Source organism: Podarcis bocagei (genome assembly GCF_964188305.1).
Source record: "Podarcis bocagei genome assembly, chromosome: 12".
NCBI lineage: Eukaryota > Metazoa > Chordata > Lepidosauria > Squamata > Lacertidae > Podarcis > Podarcis bocagei.
In genome coordinates this window covers 12771942-12783398 of record NC_138137.1, presented here as the reverse complement: position 1 = coordinate 12783398, position 11457 = coordinate 12771942, and the positions used below count along the sequence as shown (strand labels likewise).

General features: G+C 40.4%; 1 protein-coding gene across 1 annotated transcript in view; it reads right to left on the bottom strand.

Annotated features, from left to right (window-relative positions):
* Positions 1–406: 406 nt before the first annotated feature.
* KIF15 (kinesin family member 15) overlaps positions 407–11457 on the bottom strand; it is a 47111-nt gene continuing 36060 nt past the window's right edge. Inside the window, exons 27-35 of the mRNA XM_081164327.1 lie at positions 11293–11439; positions 10214–10318; positions 9692–9847; positions 9293–9402; positions 6756–6828; positions 5645–5682; positions 2259–2424; positions 1586–1717; positions 407–1307 (exon numbers count right to left, since the gene is read on the bottom strand). Of these exons, the coding sequence (XP_081020453.1) occupies positions 1236–1307; positions 1586–1717; positions 2259–2424; positions 5645–5682; positions 6756–6828; positions 9293–9402; positions 9692–9847; positions 10214–10318; positions 11293–11439 (999 nt within the window). The 3' untranslated portion in view covers positions 407–1235. The remainder of the gene's footprint in view (positions 1308–1585; positions 1718–2258; positions 2425–5644; positions 5683–6755; positions 6829–9292; positions 9403–9691; positions 9848–10213; positions 10319–11292; positions 11440–11457) is intronic.

Below are 11457 nucleotides of genomic sequence, written 5' to 3'. Positions count from 1 at the left end.
GATAATGCAATCAGGTAACTTGCCAGACAGGAGATAAACAATGCACTCAGATTTCTGTTGTTCACCGCCTTTTCTGTGATGTAGGTATGACGTTTCTGGGGGTGGTCTTGGACTCCAGGGCAAGCAAATTTAAATGTATATATAAGGGCTTGTGCGCCTGTGCTCGGGGTCTCCCCCCCCTTGTGTGGGGAATACCCTGTTGCAACACCTTTAATGAAGATCAGGCTTACTAGCTGCCTTGCTTCTCAATATTCTCTGGTTGGCCTCTGTTATTTTCTCCTACCGATGGAGAACTTAAATAGAGAACTCTATATGGGCTCTTGGGTACCCCATAAGGGAAAAAGAGGTTTTTTTTCTTATAACATGTATGCAACAGGAGCGGAAAACCTAATCATTTTTAAAAATGTTTAATTAATTTGGATTTATTTGTTAAAATTTGGAAAACTAGTAAAAATTAAATACAAAAAGAAAAAGAAACAAGTTATTATCCAGGTCAATTTCTGCAGAGCCAACTTAATTTCACAACATATTTTCATTTATTGCCTCTGGTGCCCGTGCACCAGTTTTAAATTCTAACGTTCCCAGTCTTCTGTAACAGGCATCCATGAATTTTATTCCGTCTGATTAATAATGTTTGTTGTGATCTTCCAGGATGAGCTGGGTACAGTTGACACACACAACCACTGCTAGTTAGATGGCAATGCTGGCAATTATGTTTAATATTGGTCTTGGACCGTTTACAGGAATGTTTTTATATTATAGGGTGTTTGGCTAAAAATGACCATTAATTACAAATAAAAAAGCAGTTCACACTGCCTATAGTATCACATATAAACTTAGTTTTGTTTTACTGAAGAAAGAAAAACCTACTAGTAGAAAAATTAACAATTAAACAATTCATCTAATTTTCCTCACATTCAGTATATACACATTCTGAAAGAAGTGCTAAAGGGATTCATCTAGGAAAGGTAAGGAACTTAAAAATTCATACGAATACAGTACATCAATAAGGAGTCATGGTGATAATCCCAGCACCTACAACACGAGACTGAATTAGCACCATGGCTTGGTAAGAAAGGAGAATTTCACTGAGGCAGAAGATCTACCTGCAGCAAGAAGGCTTTACTCAGAATTTGTAACATAATTCGCAGCAACCCTGATTGAGACGTTTCGCTAGGAAGGATGAAGCCCAGTTGCATGTCTTTGTGAGTAGAATTAAAACTCTTGGTGCCGTTTCAGGATGGATCTTGATCAAATTCACTCTTTCTTTTCAAAAAAGCGTTTTCAACACGAAGCACTTGAACTGTCTGCAAAAGAGAGAACAACACTCAACGAGAATTGCAAGTGTTAAATGCAGACACCCAGGCATGCTTACATATTTAGAAACTCGGATCTGTGAACCAAGCTACTTGAGTCTGGGCTCAAGAAACTAGAAAGAAGAGCTCCTATCTCAAAGTAGGAACCCCAGAGAATGTTGAATGGAAAGGCCGAAAATTAGATCTATTAAGTGTACAAAAGTATTTTCTTCATCAAGTATTTGTCCCAGCTCCCATCGGAAGCTAAATTGATTCTCATCTCATTTTACCTCCATCAGTTTAGCATTATCTTTCTTCAACTTCACAAGGTACTGGATCTTCTGGTTTAAATTCTGGTGACCAACCAACTTCCCGTTCTCTTCTGCAAGATACTCAATCTGCTTCCTTAGCGAGGACATCTCCTGTATTTCAAGAGAAGCACCAGAGCAATAGTGAATGGAGCTTAAATGGCAAAGAATTCAACCCAGGGGTCAGCAAACTTTTTCAGCCGTGGGCCGGTCCACTGTCCCTCAGACCTTGTGGGGGGCTGGACTATATTTTGGAGGGGGGAAAATAAACGAATTCCTATGCCCCACAAATAACCCAGAGATGCATTTTAAATAAAAGCACACATTCTACTCATGTAAAAACACACTGATTCCCGGACCGTCCGCGGGCTGGATTTAGAAGGCGATTGGGCCAGATCCGGCACCCAGGCCTTAGTTTGCCTACCCATGAGCTATATCTTTAATGCTTTCTTGAAAGCAAGGATAGCTATCTTGTGGTCCTTCTCCAGATTTTGCTAGACTGCAAATCTCATCATCCCCTGACCATTTGACCACGATTCCAGGGGTCATGGACTTAAGACAACCCCCACATTTAAGCCTACCTGAAAATCTCTCATGTGGTACGAACTTGCTCTATTTTTGTTCAAACTCACAACCCAACTCACAGCAAACAAACCTTTTCAATTTTTGCCCTCTCTTCGTAGGTTTCCTCCAGTTTTGATCTCATTTCTTCTTTCTCGGTGAAGGCCTTAAACTCCAAAGCTCTTGTTCGTTCCACCTCTTGAAGCATTCCCTGAAAAGCAGCCTCCTTGTTTCTAAGCTCCCTCCTCGCTTCTTCTAACCTGTCAAAAGTGATTGTACATAGAGACATTGTGAATCTGCCTGCCACTCTAAGAAGTTTATTCACCAGGATTTATTTTGCAGCAAGAGTTTCCAACTTTTCTTTTTCCAAATGCAGAATTTTACACTTTTAAAATATAGCTGGGAATTTATCACCAACTAGAACTTAATGAGAGTCCCATGGACTGCAAGAAGATCAAACCTATCCATTCTTAAGGAAATCAGCCCTGAGTGCTCACTGGAAGGACAGATCGTGAAGCTGAGGCTCCAATACTTTGGCCACCTCATGAGAAGGTGGAAAAGACCCTGATGTTGGGAAAGATGGAGGGCACAAGGAGAAGGAGACGACAGAGGATGAGATGGTTGGATAGTGTTGTCGAAGCTACCAGCATGAGTTTGACCAAAGTGCGGGAGGCAGTGGAAGACAGAAGTGCCTGGCGTGCTCTGGTCCAGGGGGTCACGAAGAGTCGGACACGACTAAACAACAACAACAACAACAACTTAATTGCCTGATCTTCCAGTGTTTCCTACTTGGAAGTAAACCTTAGATGATACTTCATATCCTGAACTCTCACCCTCATTTGGGTCATGGGAGTGCGGGGAGGAAAGCACAACTCTTTTATTTGAGAATAATTTGGTGAACTGACACACTATTAGCTCAACTGGTTAGAATGTGGTAACGCCAAGGTTGCAGGTTCAATCCATGCATTTTCCTGCACTGCGGGGGGTTGGACTAGATAATTATCAGGTTCCCTTCCCACTCTACAAGTCTATGATTCTAATCCCTTCATCTGCCCTCATGATCACTAAGGTAATTCTACCACATCACACTGTAGCTTTACAGACCAAGGATGAGTTTTACCACACATTTGTTCACACAATAGATAAAAGTAAAAGGGTAGATTTTCTCCTCTTTCAAAGTAATATCACGGAAGCATGTAGATTCTCAATTATTCTGAATCACTTCTCTGCTCTTTAGGGAAAAGATCTGTGTGATCACTGGAACATTTCCGACAGGGCTGGAGAATCAATGTCCAAGGGGGTCAAATTGGACCATTGCTTCATTTTATCCAGCCTCAGATACCCCTGAAAAGTGTGGATCAGGTGTTACATCAGCTGACCTGATCTGCACCTTCAAAGCTCACTTCAGGTGAGGAGGAATGCCGTTGAAAAGCCGCCAGCACTTTCAAAGCTTTCTGCAGGCGCTGTTTGTGTGTGGACCCCAACTGATTTGTGTGTGTGTGTGTGTGTGAGAGAGAGAGAGAGAGAGAGAGAGAGAGAGAGAGTGTGTCACGGGGCCCTGATAGGGAAAAAAAAATGTTTCCCACCCCAGGTTTAAGATGTTGCTTTAAAAAAACCCAAAACCCTCTTGTGAGAGCTTTGGACGATACTCAATTTCATGGGGTCTGCTCCAAGATTAATGCTTGGTTATCACCCTTAATGTATGTATAAATAATGCACTGCTTTTTTACAGTCATTTTGTTGCTGTCATAAGTTGTACAGAACATTTTTGGAAAACAAATTATAAATAATAAAAAAGTGGGAATACAGCTTATGATTTATTTAGGCCAAACTGACGTTATAGTTTTAGCATTTTTCCTTCCTGCTCACAGAAGCAAGAGCGGTGCTATGGAAAGGGGTTCTAAGAAAATGAAAAAGATTGGCAAGCTATGCAAGATAAAAATCTCAATTCTTATGACAAAAGGTGTAGCAGAATTATCATTATCAATCGCGGAATAAGGACACAATCTAGCCAAAGCTATGTTGTTGTTCTTTATACACCTCCAATCCCTGTGAGTGATTGTGATCTTAAAATTAGGACAGCAAAAAACCCAGTGTCATTATTTCACTGGTCACCCCAGGTGCATTAGAAATTTTCACTTTGATTGGAACTTAAACCGGAGACAGAAAAAAGTCAGTACCTTCGATAGGGTTTAGCGCTGTGTCCTAAATCAGACGATGCTTAGTTGCATACTTAGTAGCAACTTTCACTAACTGAGATTATAATCCTGTCCTATCCTAGTTTCAGGCAAGTCCCACTGAGCTCAGGGAGACTTATTTCTGAATAAACATGTGTAGAATTGGATTGCATGTCCCCCATATTCTGCTGGAAGAAGAAACCACATAGGTTTTATAAACTAATGTAAGTATAACAATATTTAAACTTTGGAGAACACCGAAGTGCTTAGGTCGATAGGCAGATGATTTGTACCTCTGTATGGCTTTCATTAAACATTGATTGACTAGACTAAAAAAAATGCAACACACATTGATTTAAGTTTTAATTAGAAACTTCCTTTCCTGTTCATGTTGACAATCTTGGAAAGAGGAAAGGAGTAGAACAGCATGTTCCATGTCCAAGAAAAATGTTTGAAATCAGAATCGGGCCCTCAAATAGAGAAGACTGCACCGACAGAAAATAATGCAGGCATCTTGATAATTGCCTGTCACTATAATCTACTATTTCATTACTTTACAGCTATGTTATTTTCACTTCAACTTTTCTTAACAGTACTCCAATTATTCTACCTGCCCCTCCATCTGAAAACTGATGCCATGAATTCCTGTTTGCCAGAAATAATTTCTGAAAGTAGCTAACAGCTCCTGGATTTTTTGTCAGTTTCTCACATCAGTTATGAAAGTGATTTGAGACTTCTTGTGCATAAAACCCTAATAATTGCAACTGACTGATTACTGTTTTTGCCATGTAGGCTATCATTTATAGTGTTGTAATCCAGGGAATTTTCAACCTAAGCATTAAGGTATGAATTGTAACGACGTCTGCTAACTGCCAGAAAGACTTGCCTCCATCATTTATTGTGAGAACCTTTTGAAAGCTGCTTTGAGGGCTATAATGCAGGATATAAACATTATAAATCAATCAGTTTAAAACACATTTCCTTCCTTGTAATCTGGTTCTACTGTACTCAGTTCAATCTTTGGTTCCAAACCAGCTTCGTGTGATTTAAATTTGTAAAAAGTACTTAATTAGAAAGCAGCCTTGTGGCAAATATGCAAGTTTTCGGCTGCCATCTGCTGGCTAAAAGCAAGGAAGAAATTGATGTTTCAGAAAGCCAAGTCACTCCATTTGGAACCCTTGTTTTCTTAATCTTAAAAGTGAGTATTTCGTGCTATGCATACTTAGATTAGCTGTGTAAGTGAATGATTAATATCTGTGCAAATGGTTAATCTTTTTAATCAATTCAGAAATTGTCAGCTTACTCTGATGTAACTTTCAGTGTTTCTTCCAGTGCTTTACTCTGGGGAAAAAAGAAAGAAAATAGAACTGTACTTAACTGCAGTATTTAGAAGTTATAGCAGCAATGATACATTATTCAGCAACAGTCAAGTAATCTGAAATTGGCAATGACCAATTTATGCAAGTCTATGCACAAAATCCATGTGACTTTTAAAATGGCCCTAAATGAGCCCAGAAAGGGCAAAAGGGGCACGAGAACAGTGCCTAGCAATCCCACGAGCCTTTGCAAATGCAGTCCCAGGACCCCTTGCGTTGCAGCCTGTGAGAGCAAGGTTTAGAGGGAGCAATTGTGGTGGAGTTTGGCATCTAGTAAGTGCTGCTGGTTTTTAAAAGGGTTTTTCAAGGGTTTCCAGAAGTTTAGATGCCGTTTGCAGGCTTTTTCCAATGGTGTTTCAAATGTACAGTGGTACCTCGGATTAAGAACTTTGCTTCAGGATGAGAACAGAAATCGTGTTCTGGCGGTGTGGCGACCCCATTTGCTAAAGTGGTGTTTCAGGTTAAGAACAGTTTCAGGTTAAGAACGGACCCGCGAAACGAATTAAGTACTTAACCCGAGGTACCACTGTATGTGATTTCACTTAAAAGCACTGCGTCTTGGAACATAACTCCTGTGTAAATGGGGAGTTGCCTGTATCTGTAACTATAGCCACCTACAGAACCTTGTTATATTCTTGAAGAAAAATGCAATTTATCTCTATTTCAGTGCTCGCTGTTAGCTCTCCAGCTGTTAAAAGATTTGATGTTGATGGAAAGTACATTGTAAAGATAAGTTTCCATAGTAACAACATTGCTTTTTTCAGCATATGACTGTGATATATGCATCTACCAGGGATTGTGGTTAGGAAAACTCCGCCCCCACCCCCCGCCTGGAAAGTCGTGGGGGAGCAAGCAGGGAGTTGAATCCAGAGCAATTAATCCAAATTAATTTTCTTTTTTACTTTTTCTGTATAATAAACTTGACTGAAATAACATAATCAAAATAGTCAAAGTTAAACCAGTAGTTCAAGTCAAGGACATGAGCAATAACCAAATTCAAAACAAGACAGCCATAATTAAACCAAAAGATGCAAGTACCTTTGCTAGTTTTCCTTCCGCAATTTCCTTATCTCTTTCCCTTAGGTCTTTAATATCTGGATACTTTGTGCCGCTGTTAAGAAACCCAAGGATGAAAAATAGTTTATTTTGTTTTATTTCTTTATAAATAAGACTTCTTGCCCACCGTTCGCAAGGTCCCAGGGCAGATCGCAACGTTACAATCAATGGCAACTTAAAACATGCAAAACACTTTATACAATTATAATAAGTAATTTTTAATTACCATTTAAATATTGGATTTTTAAAAAAGTATTTGGAGCATGTGAAATACAAGATCTTCCAGAATCACTGTTCCCCATATTGCAGATGGTGGTAGGGCAAGGCTACCTATTGAGTTTACGGATTAGGTATGCTACACCACAAAGACAAAGGAATGTAAAAAGGCCAGGAAATAGGTCGTGATCCCGTGACCGCATGTCTCAACTGCAGCTCCAAAGCATCTGTGGAAACAGAGGAGTGTTGCCAGTGTGCAACAGCTCACCTCCATTTTGGGTCCCTACAAGACCACCTTGGCTCAAGTTTTCATTTACCGTATTTTTCGCACCATAGGGCGCACCGGACCATAGGGCACACCTAGTTTTTAGACGGGGAAATCAATAAAAAACCCTCCCCCCCAGCCCCAAAGGGCAGCGTACAGGCTGCGCACAACCTCTCCCTGCCAGAGGGGTTGCGCGCGGCTATGGCACAAGCCTGCATTTGCTCCATAGGACGCACACACATTTCCCCTCAGTTTTTGGAGGGGAAAAACTGTGTCCAATGGAGTGAAAAGTATGGTAGTCTGCATATGTAAATTGGCAAAATCTAGCAAGCTAGGACAAAATGCTTTTGCAGTTTCCTGCCAGCATTCTATATCAAGATGGGCATAGGAGTGTCTATACATTGGCTTGGGACCTCTTGGAATCACCTCTGCTTAGTCTCCTCAATTTTCTTATTTAAATAAGGCAACATGTATTGCTTCTCAGTTGTATATGGAGAACCCTGGGTGTTTTAAGTGTCCTTACAAGAAGTAAGCCCACATAGAATCCACACCTCCTTCTCTGTAAGTTCAGGGCAGAAAGACAAAGATAATCATACCCCCATTGTTCCCCAGGAAATTCCAGGACCCAATCTACTCTTCAAAGACTGTAACTGGTCTTAGACCTTGAAACATGGTGTGAGATTCAAGCAAGACTCCGAGATCCAAGAGTGGCCTTGCTGGGAACAGTTCAGTCTGGCTGGCTCTTGAGCTGGGCGCCCAAACTCACACCTTTATTTTTTTTTTAAAATAATATTTTATTCGGTTTTAACAATAAAAGGTTTAGAAAAATAGTAAAAACAAAAAAGATACAAAGTTATAAAATACAAAGATACAGACATTAAGCACAAAAAAGAAATAGAAGACATATATTAAAAAAAGAAGACAAAAATTCCCTTTCTTAAATTCTCCCCTTTAGTTAACTTATTTTCCTGACTTCCTCACGTCTCCCATTTTTGTATCCCTTTTAAAAGTTAATTCAGCAAATACATGTCCTATTATTCTATCTATTATTAATCCAATCTTATATTTTACCTTGTTGCTAGAACCCCTGCAATTCATTTCAATGTCCTCAACATTCAAACATTTTACAATATTTCTGCAAATAAGTTTTTAATTTCCTCCAATCTTCTTCCACCGACTCTTCTCCCTGGCAAACTCACACCTTTAAGCCCCTAAACTCTAGGTGATTCCTGAAGATGTCTTACTGCAACTTGACTGACTCTGAACTCCTAGCTCTAGGTGGCTTGTTCTGTACTCCTGCATCCAGTAGGTTCTAGCTGTGGTTGAGAATAGTCTTTTCCCTTTTGCCCTAACACTATGGTCCACACACTTCTGGGCATAAGGAAAGGGGTCAACTTTCCAGCTTCCACCAGTTCAATCTCACCCCCTGCCCTGCAAACACTGACGCCTCCTCCTCCTCCTCCTTATTGTCCCTACCAGTCCTTTTTCTGGGACAGTCTTCAGTGTTAACCTGCAAATTGCCTGTGTTTTATTTTCTGAAGAAAAGCTCAAATTCTGGAAGAGCTCTCATCTTTTCTCTTTTGTTCCTTCCAGGGCGTCTTAGAAGGGCACTCGGATACCTAGGCCACATTCCTATAATTATGCATGCTGTGCTGCTGCGTATTTTGAAACATGTGCTGGTTTCTGAGCTAGCTCTACCAGACTGATAGTTGCCTGTCCTCTGGCAGAACAGAACCAGTGCCACAATGGGGAAAAGCCCCAAAGCCAAGTGCTTGAGCGATCTACACCCCTCACCTCTCATTTGTGCTGCAGAAAGACTTGCTCCCTGAACAAGGGAAAAATAGGTAGGTTGGAAGGCAAATACCCTTGGAAAACACAACAATAAAGTTTTAAAAGTCAATTGTAATAATGTGCAAAGTCCAGTAGCATTTCAAACTACTGGTTCAAATTCTGCAAAACAAAAGAAAAAAAATGTCCCCTTTAGTTGTTACTGAAGAATTGTACACAAGCCATCCTATTATTTGGCACTGATTTGTACCTGATCTTTCTTCCTCTCTTCACTTCTTCAAGCTGGCTCTGCAGATTTCTGTTGCTTTCCATTAATTCCTGCATTTCCAGGCGGAGGTTTTCCAGTTCACATAACTGAGCCTAAACAAGAGGACAGTATGATTCCGTTGATTTGAAATAAGCGTTTCATAACAGTTCCAGGTATTCTTGAAGTCCGTACCAAATTTGCATGCTTCACATCAACAAAAAAAGTCACAAAACTCTCTCCAATCTGTTTGCCCAATGGCATGTTTGCTCTCCACTCCTTTTAAAAATACGCTCCATCAAGATTATTAAGATCATATTTTCAAAATGGCAGCACTTTAAGCATGTACACTACAATAGTTCACAAATGATCAGATTCAATGTACAAAGTGCTTGGAGCATTTACCTTTAGTCTTAGAATTTCACTATTTTTAGCATCTCTTTCTTCATTTAATTCAGATACAAGACATTCCAGGGTAATTGCAGAAGCTGTCCTATCTGCTATCTCCTGCTCGTGTGTTTCGAACAATCTTGCCAGACAGTTGGGAGGAGTTCGAGGGCTCTATCAAGGAAACACAAAACCATTTGAACAGTTAAGCAGGAAACTCTTTTAGAATATACGACAAGTGCTTATGGGACAAATTTATGAAACCTTTATACAGGCATTGCTCAGTCAAAACAACACAAATTCTCGCCGTTTTTTGCAGCCACTTAGTCCAAAGGCTCAAATTACCATTTTATTTGATTGGCAATGAAAAAGGGCATTCACAACAGGGGCAATAATGAACAGCCTTTTACCTCTAGCACAGCTCTTTGCCTAGTTATAGATCAGGACCTCTCTTTTGACAGACAAACTTGCAGGTATACATTTCACGGAAGTAACTGCAGGTAATAATAATAAAAAATGATTTCCTAAGAACAATCATACCTGTGGAAGGGTGGTGACTGCAGAGTCCATAAACTGGTCTATTTGGCGCACTTTAGCTTCATATTCACTTCTCCTGTTTTCCAATTCTCCTGTCCTTTTATCCAGCTGTAGAAAACGGCAACGCATCAAAATACTGGTATTCAAAGGTCACAAATCGTTGCCTATCTTGACTGACATAGGCAGCAAACATGGTTCTAGATATTTCTCCTGAGAATCTGGAATATTTCCAAATGTTTCATCCTGCTAGTTCCTAAGTCTACCGTGTATTATAAAACAATACACATCTGCAAGGGTCTCTGGGAGCACAGGTTAGACTTTTATACTGAGGTAGCATGAAAGCATTTCAATCTGGATAACACATCTTCAGCTGCTAATGGGTTTCCTCTGTATCCTTAGAGTCTGTTGTGACATTTGAACTGATGTATATTCATAGCCTACTTACACTAGTAAGGAACCGATATCGAAAGGGACTGCATTTGGGCTTCTAGCCATAGCCAGTGCAAGCTGCAATGATGGGCTATGGTTGCAATGGCGGAAGAAATTAAAGGGTGTGTGAGAGAGGAGAAACCCCATATTGCAAAGTTGCTACTGCAGTTACTGGACCTCATGGTGCAAGAAGCAACATAGGTGGGGTTCTGGGGGAAATGACTTTGGCAATCCCACCCACCCCTGGTGGACTGGCACAGAAAAAATAATCTGGTGCTTGCCATGAGCTTAAAAAAAAGAAGGGGGAAAAAGACCCTAGGCTGGGAGCCACCATTTCAAAACTACCAACAGAGTCGGCCTGTGATTTGGTGGCTGTTTTGAGGACACCACACAATTGTAAAAATAATGGCAATCCATGAGATCCTGAAATGAGAGCTCAGTCTTGGCAGGAACTTGGCAAGGAACCTCAAAAGTGCCACTGTGCCCACATTAGTGACCCCAGTCCTAAATCATAGTTGAGCATTATGTCTAAACATAGACACTCTTATAACAACACAGAAGCAACCAGTCTGGACTAGGATAGGTCGGGCCAGGTCAATAAGCTTATTTTTCCTCTTCCACTATTTCTCAGAGGTGGCAATGTTCATATTTACCTGTTCCTGAAGTTCTTGGATCAATGCTTCTTTCCTAATTAAGTCTTCTTGTGCAGACTGAAGAAGCGCCGCATGTTTTTTAGAAGCTTCTGTTAAACTGCTCAGCTGCTCAGTAGTATGTTGTAGTTCTTCACAAATAATCTCTTTCTACGTAAAGCAAAGAAC